This window comes from Scyliorhinus canicula, chromosome 7, assembly GCF_902713615.1.
Source record: "Scyliorhinus canicula chromosome 7, sScyCan1.1, whole genome shotgun sequence".
Classification (NCBI taxonomy): Eukaryota; Metazoa; Chordata; class Chondrichthyes; order Carcharhiniformes; family Scyliorhinidae; genus Scyliorhinus; species Scyliorhinus canicula.
The window spans coordinates 51,596,596-51,619,459 of record NC_052152.1 but is presented as its reverse complement, the minus strand read 5'-3'; the positions used below and the strand labels follow the sequence as shown (position 1 = coordinate 51,619,459).

Here is a 22,864-nt window from a genome sequence, read left to right as displayed (position 1 = left end):
ACTTAGCCTTCAGCTCCTCTACCGACGCCTCCTCCACCTCCTGCATCACCTGGTAGATGTCAGACACCTTCCCATCCCCGACCCACACCCCCGAAAGCACCCTATCCCTTACCCCCCCGGGAAGGCAGCGAAGGGAACCCCTCCACCTGCCGCCTAGCAAACGCCTTGACCTGAAGGTACCTGAACATATTCCCCGGGGGGAGCTCAAACTTCTCCTCCAGCTCACCCAGGCTCGCAAACCTCCCGTCAATGAACAGGTCTCCCAACTTCCCTGTGCCACCCCAGGAACCCGCCATCAATGTTCCCTGGAACAAACCGGTGGTTCCCCCGCAGCGGGGCCTCCACCGCGCCCCCCACTTCCCCCCTGTGTCGCCTCCACTGCCCCCAAATCTTGAGGGTAGCTGCCACCACCGGGCTTGTAGTGTACCTCGTGGAGGGAGTGGCAACAGCGCCATTATCAGTGCCTTCAGGCTCGTGCCTCCACAGGACGCCATCTCCATCCGTTTCCATGCTGCCCCCTCCCCATCCATTACCCACTTGCATACCATCGAGACATTAGCCGCCCAATAGTACTGTTGAAGGGAAAAATCCCTTGTGCCAGTGCATTTAAGAAGTCGAGTCTCAAGGCAAGGTTCAAAGCATTTTTACTGTATTGTACACATTCTGAAGTCCTTCAGGGAGACCCACGCAGCCAGCTCCTAACAATGGCTTGGCCACGGTGATCTCGCTGATATGCAGACGAGGTTCAATATTTATAGAGAGTACAAGCATTTGCAAGGTTTTGGCGGGCTTTTGCCGTTTTACATTTGAATAGTACAAATAAATAGTACAGATACATGATTTCCCGGGCTTCCTGACTCTGACGCCAATGTCTCGTTATCTGCTTGGTTTTAATAGGTGTTCCCTTGATTTACAATGGGGTCCCATTATCTCTATGCTGTACCTTGATTAGGTGTTGAGTGTGGTTCCTGGGTTAACCTGGGAATCTATTGTGTCAGCCTCCTGTTTGATAGGATTTGTGTCTGTGTGTAAAACTAATCTAATCAATATATTTAATCCTTAGGTTTCTTTTGCCTGCCTGGGTCATTTTGGTTTTACAACATTTCATTTTATAAGTCTTAGCTTTAATCAAAATATATATATATATTGATATATATCCCCACTGTCAGGGTCTTGAATCGCAGATATCCCGATCTTCTGGCCATGGTGCCATTTTAAAATGCAGCTTTGTGCTGTTGCTAGGCAGATTATAGATTCTCCATTTCGTTCGAAAAAGGTTTCTCAGCTGTGCAAAAATGGGATTCAAACGAATGCCCATCCCTTTATATCATAAATGGTGCCAATCAGTCCAATAAATGAAGAATGCTTTGATGATGTAAATATTAATACGAATCCAATATAGCCTTAAAAAATGTCCTACTTCAGTACCCAGAGAGTTTGGGCAGTGCCAGCCCCCCTCTATCCCTGCCCCGCTCCAAAAAGACCCTCCTCACCCTTGGAGTCATTTGGCTTATTTCACTGTCACATTTGTTTTACTGTTCCAGTGATCTGACACCAGCTGAACATTAATGGAATTAAAACTTTGTCTATTTATAAATGCTGTGGTTAGGGCGGCATGTGGCGCAGTGGATAGCACTGGGACTGCGACGCTGAGGAGCCGGGTTCATATCCCGGCCTTGGGTCACTGTCCGTGTGGAGTTTGCACATTCTCATGTCTGTGTGGGTTTCACCCCCACAACCCAAAGATGTGCAGGTTAGGTAGATTGGCCACTCTAAATTTATTAAAAAAGTAAATGCCGTGGTTTTTTTTTTAACATATTATTTTAAAATATTTTTTAGAGTATCCAATTTATTTTTCCAATTAAGGGGCAATTTAGCGTGGCCAATTCACCTAACCTGCACATCTTTGGGTTTTACATAGAATTTACAGTGCAGAAGGAGGCCATTCGACCCACCGAGTCTGCACCGGCTCCTGGAAAGAGCACCCTACCCAAGGTTAACACCTTCACCCTATCCCCATAACCCAGTAACCCCACCCAACACTAAGGGCAATTTTGGACACTAGGGGCAGTTTAGTATGGCCAATCCACCTAACCTGCACATCTTTGGACTGTGGGAGGAAACCGGAGCACCCGGAGGAAACCCACGCACACACGGGGAGGATGTGCAGACTCCGCACAGTCTGTGGTGGCAAAACACACGCAAACGCTGGGAAAATGTGCAAACTCCACACGGACAGTGACCCAGAGCCGGGATCGAACCTGAGTCCTCGGCGCCGTGAGGCTGCGGTGCTACCCAGTGCGCCACCGTGCTGCCCTTTTTAACGTATTATTGGCTACACAATAAAGCTCAACATTTTTTCCAATGAAATGGCACACCAGAAAAATAATTACTGAAGCACGTCAGCATATCTTGAAGCTATGAAAGGCATTGCCTAGATGTTATTTATTTCTTCACCAGAAGTCTCTTGCTGTAGCGTCCTTTCAATGGGTAAAATTATCAGGCATTTCACTAGGCAACGGAACCTTCCGGAATGCAGTTAGGTTTTCCGGTTCTAATATCACAGAATATATTGGAGGATGGGGGGAGGATGGTGGGTGTAGAAGGGAAGCGGGAAGGGGCTGCTGGAGGACCAGTGGGGACAACCAGTCCCTTTCTCAATGCACTCCCCAGAATCAATACAACTGCCTCCCTGTCTGCTCTCCCCATAGCCTGTGACGTAGTTGGAGTTTGATTAAAAATATTTGAGCTCTGCCAGTTTCATTCCCAATTCCTCTAAATTATTATTTTAATTTACTTTTATAAATTTTGAGTACCCAATTCTTTGTTTTCCAATTAAGAGGCAATTTAGCGTGGCCAATTCATCTATCCTGCACATCTTTAGGTTGTGGGGCTGAGACCCACGCAGACCCGGGGAGAATATGCAAACTCCACATGGACCAAACCCGGGTGCTCGGCGCCATGAGGTGGAAGTGCTAACCACTGCACTGCCATGCTAAATTACTTTTTAAGAACCTTGCGTTCGTTCTCTGGCTGGTCACTGATTAGAGCGTGTCACGGTGTACTCTCTGTTCATCGATTTTTCAATATCTCGCACCACGTTTGGAATTGCTCCCTTCCTACAATCATGTACTTTGTCTTCAGGTAGAATCCGCAATGATTCGAAGGTTACTGGGGCGGGATTCTCCAATAATGGGGCAATGTTCCCAAACCGGAATGAAAACCGGCACCAACCACTCCGGCGCCAACCACTCCGGCGTCACCCACTCCGGCGTCACCCACTCCGGCGTCACCCACTCCGGCGTCACCCGCTCCGGCGCCACCCGCTCCGGCGTCACCCGCTCCGGCGTCACCCGCTCCGGCGCCACCCGCTCCGGCGTCACCCACTCCGGCGTCACCCACTCCAGTGCCAACCACTCCGGTGCCAACTACTCTGGCGTCACCCACTCCGGTGCCAACCACTCCGGCGTCATCCACTCCGGCGTCATCCACTCCGGCGTCACCCACTCCGGTGCCAACCACTCCGGTGCCAACCACTCCGGCGTCACCCACTCCGGCGTCACCCACTCCGGCGTCACCCACTCCGGCGTCACCCACTCCGGCGTCACCCACTCCGGCGTCACCCACTCCGGCGTCACCCACTCCGGCGTCACCCACTCCGCCGTCACCCACTCCGGTGCCAACCACTCTGGCGCCAACCACTCTGGCGTCACCCACTCCGGTGCCAACCACTCCGGCGTCACCCACTCCGGCGTCACCCACTCCGGCGTCACCCACTCCGGCGTCACCCACTCCGGCGTCACCCACTCCGCCGTCACCCACTCCGCCGTCACCCACTCCGGCGTCACCCACTCCGCCGTCACCCACTCCGCCGTCACCCACTCCGCCGTCACCCACTCCGCCGTCACCCACTCCGCCGTCACCCACTCCGCCGTCACCCACTCCGCCGTCACCCACTCCGCCGTCACCCACTCCGCCGTCACCCACTCCGCCGTCACCCACTCCGCCGTCACCCACTCCGCCGTCACCCACTCCGCCGTCACCCACTCCGCCGCCTACCACTCTGGCGTCACCCACTCCGGTGCCAACCACTCCGGCGTCACCCACTCCGGCGTCACCCACTCCGCCGTCACCCACTCCGCCGTCACCCACTCCGCCGTCACCCACTCCGCCGTCACCCACTCCGCCGTCACCCACTCCGGCGTCAATGGCCCCCGAAAATGAGGAATTGTCCACTTTCTAGGGGGCTAGGTTGACGCCGGAGTGGTTCCCGCAGCTCCAACCGATGCCGTAGGGCTAGCACGAGTTCGTGCTTGCGCGGACTGGGCAGCGTGTTTGCGCATGCGCGGGGGTTCCCTTCTCCGCGGCGGCCCCCGGGGAATATGGCGGAGCCCTACAGAGGCCCGGCGCAGAGGAAAGAAGGCCCCCACGGAACCAGCCCACCCACCGATCGGTCGGCCCCGATCCTGGGTCGGTCCCCCCCCCCCCCCCCCCCCCCCCCCCGCCCCCAGGTTGGCCCCCGCACACTTACCTGCCAGGTCCCACCGTGTGTGAGGTGAGTAATTCACACCGACGGGACTGGGCTAAACCTGTCGGCCACTCGGCCCATCAGGTCCTGGAAAATCGCCGAGGGGGGGTGAATCCCACCGCCGCCTGAAAAACGGCGCCGGTGAATAGGGAAGCCAGCAGCGGGGCGGGATTCGCATCTACCCCCAGGGATTGTCCGACCCGGCGCAGGGCCAGAGAACCCGGCCCTGGGTTGTGATTTATTCCATGATTTTGCTATGGAGACAGGGTGAGGATGCGAGCCCCAAGCTTTCCTCAGCTGGAGTGGGGATTGAACATGCTCGTAATCTAGCCAACTGAGCTAACTGGCCCTTCCAATCATGTCCTTCCATTGCTGTATCTCACACTTCTGTTTAACTTCTCTTTATTGTCTCTGCACTGTTTATGAGTTGACTATTTCCTCCAAGAAATTAAATGAGGCTCCTACAATACCAAGAATAGAGAACATACTCTGAACCCAACTAGACTTGATTTAGTTCTTGGAATTCTTTGAATCAGAGCCTAACACACAGTCAGTGATGATATCAACTGAGTTCCTTGACCTCAGTGGTTCCTTTACTTTGTGGACTGATGCTCCACGTTAACCCAAATACTTACTGACTTGTTCTCCAATCTTACAATTTTTAATCAATAGTCAAAACTAACTATAATTATTCATAATTAATTTCCATCTGCCAGAATTCTTCAATTACTGCCTAAATAATGGATCTAGCATTTTTTATTATAACTGGTGTTGGGCTAACCGGCTTTTGGTTTTGCTATCTCCCTCCTTTCTTGATAAGAGGTGTTCCATCTTTGGTTTTCCAACGTGCTTGGACCTTTTAAGAATCTGGGGAATTTTGGAAGAATATAACCAATGTAGCTACTTCCTCTTGGGATGCAGACCACAAGGTCCTGGGGACCTGTCAGTCTATAGTTCTAATAGTTTCCTGTTGATTGTGGGTTTTTTAAAGTCCGTCCCTCCCTATTCCCCTTTGATTTTCAAGAACAAAGCACTGTGTCACTCCAAGTCACACAACATCCTGACTTGGAGCTATATCACTGGCACAGTGGTTAGCACTGCTGCCTCACAGCGCTAGAGACCGGGTTCAATTCCGACCTCGGGTTACTGTCAGTATGGAGTTTGCACATTCTTCCCATGTCTGCATGGGTTTCCTCCGGGTGCTCCGGTTTCCTCCCACAGTCCAAAGATGTGCAGGTTGGGTGAATTAGCCATGATATATTACCCCTTTGTGTCCAACGGTTAGGTGGAGTTACGAGGTTAGGGCAGGAGATTGGGCCTAGGTAGAATGATCTTTCGGAGGGCTGGTACAGACTCAATGGGCTGAATGACCTCCTTCATGATTCTTCCATTGATACTGTGTCCAAATCCTGGGACTTATTCCTTTACAGCGCTGTGTGTGTACCTACACCATATGAACTGCAGCGGGTCATGGATTGGATTGGATTGGATTTTTTTAATGTCATGTGTACCGAGGTACAGTGAAAAGTATTTTTCTGCGAGCAGCTCAAACAGATCATTTAGTACATGAAAATAAAATACATAATGGGGCAACACAATGTACACAATGTAAATATATAGACACCGGCATTGGGTGAAGCATACAGGAGTGTAGTATTAATCAGGTCAGTCCATAAGAGGGTCGTTTAGGAGTCTGGTATCAGCGGGGAAGAAGCTGTTTGTGAATTTGTTCCATGTGTTCTCAGACTTTTGTATCTCCTGCCTGATGGAAGAAGTTGGAAGAGTGAGTAAGCCGAATGGGAGGGGTCTTTGATTATGCTGCCCGCTTTCCCAAGGCAGCAGGAGGTGTAGATAGAGTCAAAGGATGGGAGGCAAGTTTGTGTGATGTACTGGGCTGTGTTCACGACTTTCCAAAGTTTCTTACGGTCTTGGGCCGAGCAATTGCCATATCAGGCTGTGATAGGCTGCTTTCTATGGTGCATCTGTAAAAGTTGGTAAGAGTCAGTGTGGACATGCTGAATATCCTTAGTTTCCTGAGGAAGTCTAGGCGGTGTTGTGCTTTCTTAGTTATAGCGTCGACCTGGGTGGACCAGGACAGATTTTTGGTGATGTGCACAACTCGGAATTTGAAGCTGTCAACCATCTCCACCTCGGCTCCGTTGATGCAGACAGGGATGTGTACATTACCGTACAGACAGGGGTGTGTACAGGGTGGTGGCTCACCCCCACCATCTCAAAGGCAATTAGAGATTGACCAGAGCTGCTGATTGCAGCAATGTCTACATTGTATGAATTAATGCGTACAAATGAGATAGGGCTCTAAAAATGAATTCATGCTGTGAGATGTTGTGCACAATCTAACCAAAATGAAACAGAGTGCCATTCTGGGCGGGATTAGAACTCTGGCACTGTGTCTTGTTTTCGTGCCCCAGCAGGGATGGCCCCACCGAGGCCACAGTTAACCACATTTACGACGAGAGGAGCTCCTCAGTCAGGAAGGACAGACTCCCCCGACTCACATATCGGGGGCTCTTGGGCAGGGCACCCCATGGCCTGATCCATGGCGCAGGTACAATGTCAGCTTGGCACCTTGGCACTGTCGGTCTGGCAGTGACTCAGCCTGGCGGTGCCGCCTAGGGCCCTGGCAGTGCCGGGCTGGATCCTGGATAACACTGCCAGGGTGTTCAGGTGCCACTGGCGGATGCCAGGCTGGCAGTGCCACGGTGCCCAGGTGTCACCAGTAGTGCCAGGGTGCCACTCTGCCTGGAGGCCGCTCACCCATGGGATTCCTATCACCTGGGAGCCCCCCCCCCCCCCCCCTCCCCCGCAGATACCGTCCACCAAGTACCCGTTTGTGGGGACCAGTACTGAACTGCGCCTGACTGCAATCTCCTCAGTGAGGCTGGTAGCTGCCAGGGGTGGCCTTTCAATCTGGCGAAGGCACAAAGCAGCTGGTAGATCGCGCCTGTTATTTGGAACATCATTGCCTTGACCTCCTGTCTCCAGTATTGATCCCGTTCTCAGGCTAACTCTGCAGGACAATTTTTTCACTATACTCTGTATCAATCCTAAATATTCTTTCCACCGCTTGTTACTCTCCTGTTTGCCTCTAATTATCTGTCCATTTTGGTCTTTCACTGCAGCTAGTTTAAGTTTGTGAGAGACATTTAGTTCCCTTATCTTCTGCTAACAGTCCATGCATTGTATTTATTTTTCTTACCCAAAGATGGTGAAAATGTGGAACTCGCTACCAAAGAAAGTGATTTAGGTGAATAGAATAGATGCCTTTTAAGAGGAACATAGATAAGCAAATGGGTGAGAATCGAATAGAGGGTTCATAGAGTCCTGGAAAATTTACTGCACAGGTCATCCAGTCCACCTGTGCTGACTGTAAAACAGCTAACCAACCTAATCTTATTCAAGCTCTTGTATGTTACGACACTTCAAGTACATATCCAAGTACTTTATAAAATAGGATAAGGATCTTTGCCTCTACTATCTTTCAGGCAATGAGTTCTTCACCCTCTGGGAGAAAGATTTCTCCTCCGTTTCCCCCCTTATCCTTTAACTAATTAAGTTAAAGCTACCCCCCGCAACTTGGGAAACAGGTCCTTCCTATTCACCCTATCTAGACATCGAGACATCCCAATTAAATCTTACCTCATTCTCCTCTGTTCCAGAGTAAACAATCCCAGCCTATGATAAAATTCCTGGCAACACCTTCCGAAATCTCTTTTGTACCCTTTCTAAATTTGATCGCATCCTTCCTGGAATGCAGTAATCAGAAATGTGTTCATTAATCTGGCTGTGTCCTAGCTAATGTTATTTATGAACAAACTATGAACAAACCATTGAAAAACGGATTGGATTCTAGAAAGGAGGTAATTTCCCACCATGTGGATGGATTCTATTCTTTTCTCTGTATTCTCTTTGTCTTTACAGCATTGTGTTATATTGCTCCTAAATAAACCTATTAGTTTTAATCTACTCAGGCACTGCCTTCTTGAAGTGGTTTGATACATTGATTTGTTTGGCCACTTCAGCTAAAAGTCAGCCATATTGGCGTGCAACTGGAGTCACACATAGGCTAAACTGGGTACATGCAGGTGGGTTTTGTTCCCTCAGACACATCAGTTGGGTTTTTCCAGCAGTCTGGCAGCTTCCTGGCCCCAAAAGCAAATCAAAAAGATCAAGTTCTTAAATAGCTGAGGTGGGAGTTGAGCTCTCATTCTCTGGATTAGTCTATTTTTCTAGGTTATGAGTAAGGTGACCCAAAAAACGTTAACAGTATAACACAGGTATTATAAATATGTTTCGGAGAGATCACAATATTATTGCGATTGAAACTTGCTCTTCAGTAGAGCAGCTGTACATTTGGTCACTTCTGTGTATCGAAGAGGGGCTCAATCATTTTTTAGTAAAAGTCAATATTTTATTTACTTTGCTATTGTGCATTTGCATTTAATTTTAAAAGAAAGATTGTTATTTCAACAGAGGTTAACTGCAATGTAACTTTAATAACCTGCTGTTGTTTTATCAGGGATCTCCATTCACTATAGCGGTCACGAGTAAATTCCGTAAGCACCCTGGTATATTCCATTGCTGCACATTCTGTTCCAGTGGCGGACAAAAAGATGTTCGTTGTGGCTGCAGAGGCACAATGCCTGGTGAGTTTAATATAAAAACTTTTGCATGTACCGTTCCACTTAAGATAGCCAGCAAGTGGGGGATGGAACTGGAGCCTAAGCTTTGCACACTTTTAAACTTTATTTGCAGAGACACAAATTACAAGCACACGCCTCCAAATTCAACAACCACACTTTCAGTGTCTTCAAATTCAGAGGCGCCCCAGTTAATACATATTATCTAAATGCAACAATGCACTCAATTAATCATTGATGAATAAAAGTCCCAGAGACATTTTTGTTTGTATCTTACTTTACAGTTGTCATTAATTTTTAAATGTATTCTTGACAGTCTGAATTAGAACCCTTGGAAATGATACAGTTCAGAAATAGGACTGGGCTCAGAATATAGGGCAGGATTATCTTAATGTTTGCCACCTTAAAGAAGGTTTTAAAAAACGCAGTTAGTGTGATATGCGTTTCTGACATGAGATTACATTAAATTTACTGATATTACTGAGTGTATAGTATCGTGAAAATTTGCTTTTTGCCCTTTGATTGGCAGGTGGGTACCAAGGCTGCGGACATGGGCATAAAGGTCACCCTGGCCAGCTGCACTGGTCCTGTTGTGGAAAGTTGACAGAAAATTCAGAATGCTCTGGAACACTAAATGGCAACACTTATCAGAGCCTGATTAGAACTGTTGCTTTGTAAAAAGTCAAGGCAAGTTAACCACATATATAAGATCGATGAATGGAAATTTTTGCAGTGAAGTAATGACCTTTCAGCCGAATTGGAAAACTTCAAGGTTACTTCAATGTTTTGCCAGTTTAATGACTGGTATAATCTTTCTTATTCCAGGGGTGAGGACAAAAATTGAGATGTTCTGATCTGGTCAGTATCGATTACTTTGGGGATCTTGTCAAAATGACTAACTTCCCGGTTAAAACTCATCAAAAAAAAGAAACATAAAAGTTCACTTAACCAACTATAAACGACTCCAGTGGAAGGAAAGCAAAGGAAATAGTAATGTATTTTTGTTGCAGCTTTCAAAAATGAACACTCTTACGGCATGGAGAGTAATAAACTAATGGTAAAGAATCTAGTGTAGTGGCATTAAATTGTACGAGAGGCAATGATGCATTTTAGTTTTACAATATAGAAAAATAATTTCCAAACTAATGGAGGTGGAATGATCAAGATCTTGCAGAATGAGAGAAATTAGTGTGGCCTACCATGTGTGAACTAAATATACCTTGGTAAAAGCAAACAGCAGACCCAATTGATCAATAATTCCCTTAGTTCCATTCAGATTATTTTCCTACTAAAATGGTGCTTGGCCCTTGATGCTAAAGATATGGAATAGCATAATTTGAAATAGAGTTGACATTGTATATGCTATTTGTGGAATATATACAAAGCTCTTGGCATATATCTTACATATGAACTTATTTCAGACTTGTCTAATGTATATATTCACAATTTGATTAAATATATTGAATGGATGTTTAGACCAACTTCAACACTGAAGTCAGAATTAAAATGAAAGCAATTTATAAATTTCAAATAATGATGTGCAAAATACAGTTGGCGGGATTCTCCGACCCCTCTGCCGGGTCGGAGAATCCCCGGGGGGGGGGGGGGGGGGGGGGGCGGCGTGAATCCGCCCCGCCGCTCCGATGCCGGCTGCCATATTCTCCGGCACCGGTTTTGGGGCGGGGACCACGCCATGCCGATCGGGGGCCGTTGGCAGCGGGCACCCCAGCAATTCTCCGGGCCCCAGTAGGCCGAGCGGCCGCCCATTTTTGGCCAGTCCCGCCAGAGTGGATTGGACAAGATCCCACATGGCGGGACCTGGCAGGTACGTTGGCTGGTGTGGTCTTCGGGGGGGGGGGGGGGGGGGGCACGGTGGCCTGGCCCTCGATCGGGGCCCACTGATCTGCGGGCGGGCCTGTGCCGAGGCGGCACTTATTCCTTCTGCGCTGGCCCCTGTAGGGCTTCGCCATGGCCAGCGTGGAGGAGACACCCCCCTGCGCATGCGCCAGAATACGCCAGCCGGTCTGTGCATGTGCAGAACCACACCGGCAGTTCTGTGCATGCGCTAACTCGCGCAGTCCCTTCGGCGCCGGGTAGCATGGCGCCAACCCCTCCGCGCCGGCCTAGACCCCGGAAGTGCAGAGAATTCAGCTACTTCTGGTCGGCCCAACGCCGGAGTGGTTCGCACCGTACGCCAATGTCAGGCCATCGCGCCGACTCAGGAGAATCTCACCTAATATGTTTTTGAAATACTAGTTTTGTGCTAATTTCAAAATATTAATTAAAACTTATTTTGATGCATTTCATCTGAAACAGAATGTTTTAAGCAGCAGATTTTAAGGGGAGGCTATGGAATAGTGGTATTGTCACTGGATTAGTAATCCAGAGACCCAGGGTAATGTTCTGGGGACCTAGATTTGAATCCCACCATGGCAAATTGTGAAATTTGAATTCAATAAAAACCTGGAATTAAAAGCCTAATGATGACCATAAAATCATTGTTGATTGCATTGAAACCCATCAGCAATGTCCTTGCAGCAAAGAATTAGCCATCCTTACCTGGTCTGGCTACATGTGACTCTAGATCCACAGCAATGTGGTTGACCATTAAATGGCCTCACAAGTCACTTCGGGGGCAATTAAGGACGAACAATAAATGCTGCGCCATGAATGAAAAAGAAAAAAAGAGTATGGTGATGCATTCACATTTGAATGTTCACATTTTTAAACTCTTAAAAATGTCACCTTCATTCAAATTCAAATCTAATTTACTGTCTTTTTAGTTGTTGACATCTGAGCCAAGAAGTTGTGGAGCCCCTTTGCAACTCCTGTGTGGTTTTTCTCTCACTCTATAGATTTAATGTAATTTTAGGGTAAATGTTACTAGTTTAAATGAGACATTGAATAATGAGGAATGCTATTTACATTAAGTAACTTTTTGCTTGTACTACCAAAAGTATTGTTTGGAATTAATTCAGTGCCTTCTCACCCCTCCCCCACCCAGAGGTGTGTTCCAAGGCCAGAGAGTAACCGGGGTTTTGTGCCGGAGGGTGCGAACTGAAGATCCTGATGCCTTCCTGACTCCCTCCAATTAAATCCAGGTATTGAAGACTTCCCCTTGACATAGACCGCCCATGTCTGAATGCCCCATCTGCCTCACTTGCCTGTCTCTCTCGATACAGGCACTCAGCAATTAAATGACCCCCGGGTGGAGACCAGGAACCCAGGCGGCAGGGTTTCCCCTGTCAATTCAGAACTCTACATTTGGGGCTGCTAGAGATGGGGCCGACAGGAATTCTACCAGGTTTTGTGTTGTAATATCGAGCTCCCATTTCCCACATTAAATCCTGCCTTTTTGTGTGAAAGGTACCCTCGAAATTGTTTACACTTTTAAATGCATTTTATTATATCAAAACAGGTTATAGCGAATAAACACACTGGGAAACATACTTCCCAACCATCAACTACCTGTGCAGTCTGTACAGATTTATCCCCTTTTTCACCCCCCCCCCCCCCCCACCCCCCGGCGATGAGCAGGCCCTCAAACACGGTCACAAACATCCCCCACCTTTCCTCAAACTCCCCTGTAGAGACCCTTCACTCATACTTTATCTTCCCTAATCGCAGGAAGTCGTACAGGTCACCCAACCAAGCTGCTACTCCCGGTGGCGATGCCGACCGCCACTCCTGCACAATTCGCCGCCATGCAATCAGAGAGGCGAAGGCCACAATATCAGCCTTCCTCCTTTCCTTGAGCTCTGGCTTCTGCACTTCTTTTAAGTCAGCCTTTCTTATTAATACAACATGCTGCTTAGGTATGTGCATTTTAAAATGGTTTATCTTCTAAATCTGCAAAGTATTTTGATTAATTAAAGCTATAGGCTAATACCTAGAATTATCTGTTTCAAGCCTGAAGCAACTTCATGTGTCACATTGAAGAAGCGTTGGACTGTTGGGTTGTTCTCTAGAAGCATGTTTGTGATTCTTTCATCCTACACTATTCATCAGATGTTTAAAAGGCTGAATTAATAAAACTTATTTCAAAGTATTCAACTTCATCCTTCTGATTTCTGTGTTGTGCTTACACCTGACATACTTATTTTCCATGTGTGAAAAATGTATAACAGATCAATTTGGCAGCCATGAAACCATAATCATCCCCACTTGTTAAATTATTTGAGTTTGATGAATCAGTTGTATTTGTGCTTCACATTATTCAATGAGACTCTGTTGCAGAGGTGGGGAACTAACATATATATAATATATGCATAGTAAAACTTTTAACAGAATTCAATTTCAGTAACTAGTGAAACTGCCAAGTATTAATTGAACATTGCAATCCACATTATTGTATTGTGATAAGTTATGTTCTGATAACCCATGATGATGTTTGCATGCTCTGGGAGAGCCGATGAACTGTCACCATTCAATCAGACGTTTCAGTGTTGATAACAGTCATATACAAACTCATCCAGAATTTTTTTTAAAGTATTTTTATTAACATTTTTCAATTGCTAAAATAGGAAAAAAAAATACAAATTTACATGTGTCAAATTCATCCAGATTTTTTAAGGGCTTAGTTCATTTAGAGGCTGATTTAGCTCACTGGGCTAAATCGCTGGCTTTTAAAGCAGATCAAGCAGGCCGGCAGCACGGTTCGATTCCGGTACTAGCCTCCCCGGACAGGCGCCGGAATGTGGCGACTAGGGGCTTTTCACAGTAACTTCATTGAAGCCTACTCGTGACAATAAGCAATTTTCATTTCATTTCATTTAGGATTTAGGAAAATATTTTGAATGTTACCAATCATGGTAATGGTAGGATTTTATGGTCCTGTCATGAGGGGCTGAGGGTGTAAAATGGAGAGACTTGTTCAAAACTCAGTTGACTTCAGCAGGACTGAAAAATCCCACTGGCAGGAGGGGCTGTACAATTCTGCCCAATGTCTCTAAGCATTAGTCATTTAGAGCATTAAATGCACTTTTTTTTTTGTTATAAATTTAGAATACCCAACTTTTGTTTTCCAATTAAGGGGCAATTTAGCGTGGCCTATTCACCTACCCTGCACTTGTTTGCATTGTGGGGGTGAAACCCACACAGACACTGGGAGAACGTGCAAACTCCACACGGACAGTGACCTGGGGCTGGGATTGAACCCGGGCCCTCTGCGCCGCGAGGCAGCAGTGCTAACCAGTGCGCCACCGTTCCGACCCTGCGTTAAATGCATTTTATCCTGCTTTTCCTCTGGGTACAAATTTGCTTTGAAGGGGTCGGTACAGGGGTTTTTCAAGCGGTGGCAACCATTCCTAGACTTTCTGGCAGAACGGTAGACAATGATCAGTGGCAGCAGCAACCCGGGGTGGGGGGGGGGGGGGGGGGGTTTATTTCTGTTTTGTTTCTATATATTGGAGGTTTTGTCTGGGTGTATATATTTGCTATGTGTTTGGGCGGGTGTTAATTATTATTTTTGTTACTGAGTTTCCTTTACATTTTTTGCATTTTGTACTTTATATTTTTGTTGTTGATATTTTGTGAAAACTTTAATAAAAATTATTTTTTAAAAAATAAACCTTTCAGCTGAAAGACAGCATATTTGGCAGTGCAGCACCCGTTCAATACTGCAGTTGTCAGTCTCATTTATGCAAACGTTTCTGGAGTAGAACATTAACTCACAATCTTCTGATTTAGAGGTGAAAGTGTTTTGACTAAGTCCATGCAAAGGTTTGCCTTGCCTGTACTGAGATCAATCTCCCTTCATGGAGTACAGTACCACATATACAGGTTTGCTCGCACAGAAGTCAGCCATTCAGTCAATAGTGTCTGTGCTATCTCTTGGCTAACACATTCCAAAACAAAAGCATTACAAAACTAAGACAAAGCAAAATTCTATGAATTCAGGAAATTTGATACCCGGTGTTTCTCTCCGTCAGATGCTGCTTGATCTGTTGAGCATTTCCAGCATTTTCTATTTATATTGCAAAATGAATCGCACTCCTCCAGTGTTCTTGCAGCTTGCATCGTCCTATATTGCAAAAATATATCCAATGTTTCTTTAAAAGACGTGACGAGACATTCCTTACTCTTAATAACCCACTATATAAAAGGTAGCTCTATTTAATCTGTCCTAATCTCTCCTCATTATTTTAGTGGCATTTTCGATTAATTAACTCCCCAAAGTAGAGGTGACAGTCTTTTCCTATTTGCTGCACTGACACCTTAATCACATAGATGAAAAATACCTCAAACCGATGGAAACAATCCCAGTAACATCCCGTGGATCAAGTCAGATAAAGAGCTCCTCGTTAATAACTAATATCTTGGAATTCCAGAAAGGGTAAGAATGCCAGTTTGTCAGAACAAATTAACGATTTCACTCTCTTATCAGCAACATAGTTCAGGATACTTGGAAATGTTCTTCCAACTCTCAGAAATTCACAGGCAAAATTGATTTTGCAATAGATTATACAAACAAGTTGTTGGTTTCAGAAAAGTGAGCAACATCTCTGAGGAAGTTGTCTCTTTTAAGAAAAAGGAAGTGAAATTACTGCTTCGGTTGTCGCAAAAAAGATCTACTCAGTGCCTTTGTCACTGATCACGCATGATGATTGCTGCATTGCTCTTGTTTTCAGTCTGTAAGTATACTGATTCTAGATATAGGTAATGTATATAATTATTCATTCTTAATATGGAGGCATGTTGGGCAGCACGGTGGCCCTGTTGCCTCACGGCGCCGAGGTTCCAGGTTCGATCCCGGCTCTGGGTCACTGTCTGTGAGGAGTTTGCACATTCTCCCCGTGTTTGCGGGTTTCGCCCACACAACCCAAAGATGTGCAGAGTAGGTGGATTGGCCATGCTAAATTGCCCCTTAATTGGAAAAAATTAATTGGGTACTCTAAATTTATTTTTTAAAAATAAATAATATGGAGGCAATTACTACAATTTACACTGAAATGTTTAACTATCTTCAACACATTAATGAGGTTGTATTGTAATAGGTGCTGCTGCTACTGGATCGGAGGTGCTGCAATCTCCCCCCATACTCAGGCTGCAGGAAGGCCAGGCTGCCCATTTCAACTGCATTTTAGAGAATGAAGGCAGTTTCTATTGGCATTCCGTCAAAATGATCTTTGGTGAAACGCATGTGAGAAATATCAGTACCGAGCTGGAAGATGATCGTATCACTGTGTCCAGTGTCAACACAACTCATTTCCACAGTGTTCTGAGAATTAAAGATCTTCTCGTTTCTGACACAGGGGTGTATTATTGTAATATTGTTACTCATGAAGGTTCGCTTTCAAGTAAGACCACAGGCGCTGGGACTCACCTAATTGTTAAAGGTAAGGGAAAATACCTCGATGAAATTCTGTTGTTTGAGTTAGGCATTAAATTAGCCATTGGGGAGATGCATGTTGTCGGACCACGATTGCAATTTTCACTTACGAATGGCCTGGGATGCAATGTCTACAATAATAATAATCTTTAGTATTGTCACAAGTAGGCTTACATTAACACTGCAATGACGTTACTGTGCAAATCACCTAGTCGCTTCTCTCCCGCGCCTGTTCGGGTACACTAAGGGAAAATTCAGAATGACTAATTCACCTAACAGCATGTCTTTCGGGACTTGTGGGAGGAACCGGAGCACCCGGAGGCAACCCATACAGACATGGGAAGAATGTGCAGACTCCGCTCAGACAGTGACCTAAGCCGGGAATCGAACCTGGGACCCTGGCGCTATGAAACAACAGTGCTCACCACTTTGCTACCATGCCAGCTCCGGAAAACTCTTCCAGAGGCGCAGCATCAGGCTGGGACCCAATTGGGAGCAGGGATCCAGCAGACCTCCGAATGCTGTCTTGCCTGGGGGTTCCTCCCTCCACCAGATCTACATCATCAGAAGTGTGATGCTCACCAGATTGTGCCCGAAGAGCCTGACCACTAACATTTCCCTCCGAGGTGTGTGTATCTGCGCTGTTGGAGGGTGGGAATGACAGCTGTGCTGCGACTATAACAGTTGCATCCTCGGAGCTCTCCGCTGAGGTGTTCTCGGACTCAGGAGAGGGTGCCGCCCAGGATGGGCCGCGCCGTTTGCTGGAAGACATGCAGGACAATGGACATGTGGTCAGTGGGAGGGATGGGTCAGTAAGGCTAGAACAACTCACGTTTGACAGGTCCTCCGGTGGGGCATGGTGGTTCCTCACCTCTGCGGCGTCCGCCAGCCTCCGCAGGGGTGACCGCCCTGTCTTCAGCCACACCAGTCACCTCCAGGGCCCACTCCTCGAAGGAGGTGAGGATTCTCCAGTCCGGCACCTCACCGCATTCTGGGCCCTCTCCTGCTGATTATGGGAGAGCTTTTCCTGAGGAGACAGAGAGCAATCATTAGCCACACACGTGGTTCACAGTTGTGGGGGGGGGGGGGGGGCTGTAGGGAGGGTTGGGGTGGAGGGAGGGTTGAAGGGGTGGGTGGAGGGAGTGCTGAAGAGGGAGGGGGATGGAGGGAGGATTGGGGGTCGCCTGGGGGGATGCTCCCTTGGGGGTGTTGGGAGGTGGGACATTGGTGTCTACTCACCCGTGCTTCCCGGTGTAGGTCGTTGACATTCCGACACTGGAGGCCTGTCCTCCTGGTCACACTATCCAAGCTGACTGCTGCGTCCACCTCGTCCCAGGCAGCACTGACTGCCTTGTGGCTCATCCTCCGGGACCCTCGGGGGAACAGGACATTCCTCCTGGCCTTCGCCGCGTCCAGGAGCCTCTCCATGTCAGCATCAGTGAATCTTGGGGTAAGTCTCCTCGATGCCATTGTTGTGAGCTGGCTGGGGTTGGCTGAGCAAGTGCTATTTAAGTGCTGCTTGACGTTGTTAGTGGGTGCTGGCGAGCACGGTCACGGCGAATCAGCTGCCGAGCCAGCATTCGGGGCGGGAAGCCCATGAGGCCTCGTCAAGTGGACCAATTAATGTTGAATAGTGGTGCCAGCTCGCCGGGCAGAACGCCGGGTAAATGCGGCAATTCCCGCTTGTTACAAAACGTGGATAGTTTTCCGGAGAATCGCGCTTATTGGGTGGAATTTTACCTGCATTTTGGCACAGTGCAACAGTGGATGGGAAAAGTAGTGTATGAAACCACTTCCGCCATATTGTGAGGAACATGGAAACAAATATACCCAAGGGGTGGGCCCCACAACTTCATGCTTACAGAGACCACCCTGCCAGCAAATTAGAATTTAAAGATCAGAGCATGATTTATAAAGGCACCCTGGTGCGTAAACGTTAAAATGACCCCCCCCCCCCCCCCCCCCCCCCCCCCCGAAAACACAGGCCCTGGCCACTCTGTTCCCCCCACCCCATCCCAGTGATGCATTCACCTGAGCTCTTCTGGAGTGTCTTCCCACCAGGTGCACACCATGAGAGACCAGTTGTAAGTCACACCAGTCTGCCCTCATGCCGATGTCAATGGATTATATTACGGGGTGGGGGGATGGTTCAGGTGTAGAGGCCTGAAAATGATATTCAGATTTGTTATAATGGTGTCCCTGATGTTGAACATCAGGATTCCTGTTACCTGACTGGCGGATGGGCGCGGGGGTTGGGGGGGGGGGGGGGGGGGGGGGGTGCGGTCGCGGTGGGATTTCCTGCCAATGTAAGAAGAAACTTGGGCCTCGTGAGATTTTCCCCTTCTGTCTCCAAATGTGCCCATAAAGAACGCGAGCAGAAAACCTCGGCCAATATACCAGTTAAGGTTGAACCAGTGTCTTATAAAGGTGATGTCATAATCTTCTTTTTGCCTGACACACACCTACTATTTATAACATCTAGGATCCCAACTGTTGTCGAACCACTTCCTGAACCAGCTCTGCAAATTTCAATGATTTGTGTGCACATTCACTCAATTTGCTCTACTCCTGCTCTTTCAAAATTCTTTATTTCATATTGTCTCTTTCAAACGATGAAACACTACAGTGTCCTGTCACCCAGCAAATTTCATCTCCATGCCCCCTGTTTATTCCATTGGCTGGAATGTTGCAGACAAGCCTGCTATATGGCACTCTATGAAATGTCCTTTGGAAGTTCATGTACTTCACATCAACTGCATTACCTTCATTGACCTGATTGCGTCATCAGAATATTTAAGCTAATTAAGATTTCATTAATGGGGAGATTTTTCTGAGGATAAATGAACTGCATATGCCAGCAGGCCTGGTAAAGGGAGACAGGTACACAATGGGGCCAGTCATTTCCACCCAGGGAGTTATCTGGACCCCATAAAACAGTGAATGGCATTAAGCAGTCTCACCCTTTGGAAAGCACGTGTCTTTCCTGTGGCACAGATAGGAGTCTGTGCAATAGATGGTCACCTGCCTGGAATTGTAGGGGCATAAGAGCAGGGGAATTCCTGCCAAGTATAATTGGACAGGTAGGAACCTGAGTACAAGGAAGGCTGCAACTAGCAATGGGAGCACCCCAGTGCCAGTTGTCCAACTACATATGAGGACCAACTACATATGAGAATCCACTGAACAAAGAAAATTACAGCACAGGAACAAGCCCTTCGGCTCTCCCAGCCTGCGCCGATCCAGATCCTTTATCTAAACCTGTCGCCTATTTTCCAAGGATCTACTTCCCTCTGTTCCCCGGCCGTTCATATATCTGTCTAAATGCATCTTAAATGATGCTATCATGCCCGCCTCTACCACCTCCGCTGGTAAAGCATTCCAGGCACCCACCACCCTCTGCGTAAAAAACTTTCCATGCACATCTCCCTTAAACTTTCCCCCTCTCACCTTGAAATCGTGACCACTTGTAATTGACACCCCCACTCTTGGAAAAAGCTTGTTGCTATCCACCCTGTCCATACCTCTCATAATTTTGTAGACCTCAATCAGGTCTCCCCTCAACCTCCGTCTTTCCAACAAAAACAATCCTAATCTACTCAACCTTTCTTCACAGCTAGCACCCTCCATACCAGGCAACATCCTGGTGAACCTCCTCTGCACCCTCTCTAAAGCATCCACATCCTTCTGGTAATGTGGCGACCAGAACTGCACACAGTATTCCAAATGTGACCTAACCAAAGTCCTATACAACTGTAACATGACATGCCGACTCTTGTACTCAATACCCCGTCCAATGAAGGCAAGCATTCTGTATGCCTTCTTGACCACTCTATCGACCTGCATTGCCACCTTCAGGGTACAATGGACCTGAACTCCCAGATCTCTCTGTACATCAATTTTCCCCAGGACTCTTCCATTGACCTTATAGTCCACTCTTGAATTGGATCTTCCAAAATGCATCACCTCGCATTTGCCTGGATTGAACTCCATCTGCCATTTCTCTGCCCAACTCTCCAATCTATCTATATTTTGCTGTATTCTCTGACAGTCCCCCTCGCTATCTGCAACTCCACCAATCTTAGTATCATCTGCAAATTTGCCAGTCAGACCACCTATAGCTTCGTCCAGATCATTTATGTATATCACAAACAACAGTGGTTCGAGCACGGATCCCTGTGGAACACCACTAGTCACCTTTCTCCATTTTGAGACACTCCCTTCCACCACTACTCTCTGTCTCCTGTTGCCTAGCCAGTCCTTTATCCATCTAGCTTGTACACCCTGAACCCCATGTGACTTCACTTTTTCCATCAACATGCCATGGGAAATTTTATCAAACGCCTTACTGAAGTCCATGTATATGACATCTACAGCCCTTCCCTCATCAATTAACTTTGTCACTTCCTCAAAGAATTCTATTAGATTTGTAAGACATGACCTTCCCTGCACAAAACCATGCTGCCTATCACTGATATGTCTATTTTCTTCCAAATGAATAGAGCCTATCCCTCAGTATCGTCTCCAACAGTGTGCCTACCACTGACATCAAGCTCACAGGTCTATAATTCCCTGGATTATCCCTGCTACCCTTCTTAAACAAAGGGACAATGTAGCAATTCTCCAGTCCTCCGGGACCTCACACGTGCTCAAGGATGCTGCAAAGTTATCTGTTAAGGCCCCAGCTATTTCAACCCTCGCTTCCGGATCCGATCCGGACCTGGGGACTTGTCCACCTTAATTCCTTTTCAAATAATCAAAACTTCCTCCTTCCTTATGCCGACTTGACCAAGAGTATTTAAACATCCATCCCGAACCTCAACATCCGTCATGTCCCTCTCCTTGGTGAATACCGATGCAAAGTACTCATTAAGTATTTCACCCATTTCCTCTGACTCCATGCATAAATTCCCTCTTTTGTCTTTGAGTGAGTCAATCCTTTCTCTAGGTACCCCCTTGCTCCTTATGTACGAATAAAAGGCTTTGGGATTTTCCTTAACCCTGTGAGCCAAAGATATTTCATGACCCCTTTTAGCCCTCTTTATTGTGCGTTTGAGATTTGTCCTACTTTCCTGATATTTCTCCAAAGCTTCATCAGTTTTAAGTCGCCTAGATCTTATGTATGCTTCCTTTTTCATCTTAGCTAGTCTCACAATTCCACCCGTCATCCATGGTTCCCTAATCTTGCCATTTCTATTCTTCATTTTCACAGGGACATGTCTGTCCTGCACTCTAATTAACCTTTCCTTAAAAGACTCCCACATTTCAAATGTGGATTTACCCTTAAATAACTGCTCCAAATCCACATTCCCCAGCTCCTGCCGAATTTTGTTATACTTGGCCTTTCCCCGATTTAGCACTCTTCCTTTAGGACCACTCTCGTCTTTGTCCATGAGTATTCTAAAACTTACGGAATTGTGATCGCTAGTCCCAAAGTAATCACTGGCTGAAATTTCAACCACCTGGCCGGGATCATTCCCCAATACCAGGTCCAGTATGGCCCCCTCCTGAGTTGGACTATTTACATACTGCTCTAGAAAACCCTCCTGGATGCTCCTTACAAACTCTGCTCCATTTACGCCTCCAACGCTACATGAGTCCCATTCAATGTTGGGGACATTAAAATCTCCCATTACGACCACCCTATTGCTCCTACATTTTTCTATAATCTGTCTACATATTTGTACCTCTACTTCATGCTCACTTTTGGGAGGCCTGTAGTAAGGTCCCAACAATGTTACTGCACCCTTCCTATTTCTTAACTCTACTCATATTGCCTCAGTGCGCGAATCCTCCATAGTGCCCTCCTTAATCACAGCTGTGAAATCATCTCTGACCAGTAATGCAACTCCTCCACCCCTTTTACCTCCCTCTCTATCCCTCTTGAAGCATTTGTACCCTGGGATATTTAGTTGCCAATCTTGCCCTTCCCTCAACCAAGTCTCAGTAAAACCAATAACATCATATTCCTAGGTACTAATCCAAGCCCTAATTTCATCTGCCTTAACTGCTACACTTCTCGCATTAAAACGAATGCACCTCAGACCACCTGTCCCTTTGCGTTCATCATCTCTTCCCTGTCTACTCTTCCCCTTAGTCACAATGAGTTTATTATCAAGTACCTTACTGGCTTTAGTTGCTGCCTCTTTACTGACCTCTAACTTCCTAATCTGGTTCCCATCCCCCTACCACATTAGTTTAAAACCACCCCAACAGTGTTAGCAAAAGCACCCACTAGGTCATTGGTTCCAGTCCTGCCCAGGTGTAGGTCATCTGATGTGTAATGGTCCCACCGCCCCAGAACCGGTTCCAATGTCCCAAAAATCTGAACACCTCCCTCCTGCACCA

The 22,864-nt window shown here is 47.0% G+C and overlaps 1 protein-coding gene across 2 annotated transcripts in view; it reads left to right on the top strand.

Moving 5' to 3' along the window:
- The window catches only part of trim45 (tripartite motif containing 45), a 38,446-nt gene extending 25,753 nt beyond the window's left edge, over window positions 1-12,693 (top strand). The window contains exons 5-7 of one of the 2 annotated variants that reach the window (XM_038802014.1): window positions 9,069-9,195; window positions 9,719-9,876; window positions 12,194-12,693. In XM_038802014.1, the coding sequence (XP_038657942.1) occupies window positions 9,069-9,195; window positions 9,719-9,867 (276 nt within the window). In that variant the 3' untranslated portion in view covers window positions 9,868-9,876; window positions 12,194-12,693. Of the gene's footprint in view, window positions 1-9,068; window positions 9,196-9,718; window positions 10,706-12,193 lie in introns of those variants that run through there. The other variant, XM_038802013.1, reaches the window with a different exon arrangement.
- Window positions 12,694-22,864: the final 10,171 nt, after the last annotated feature.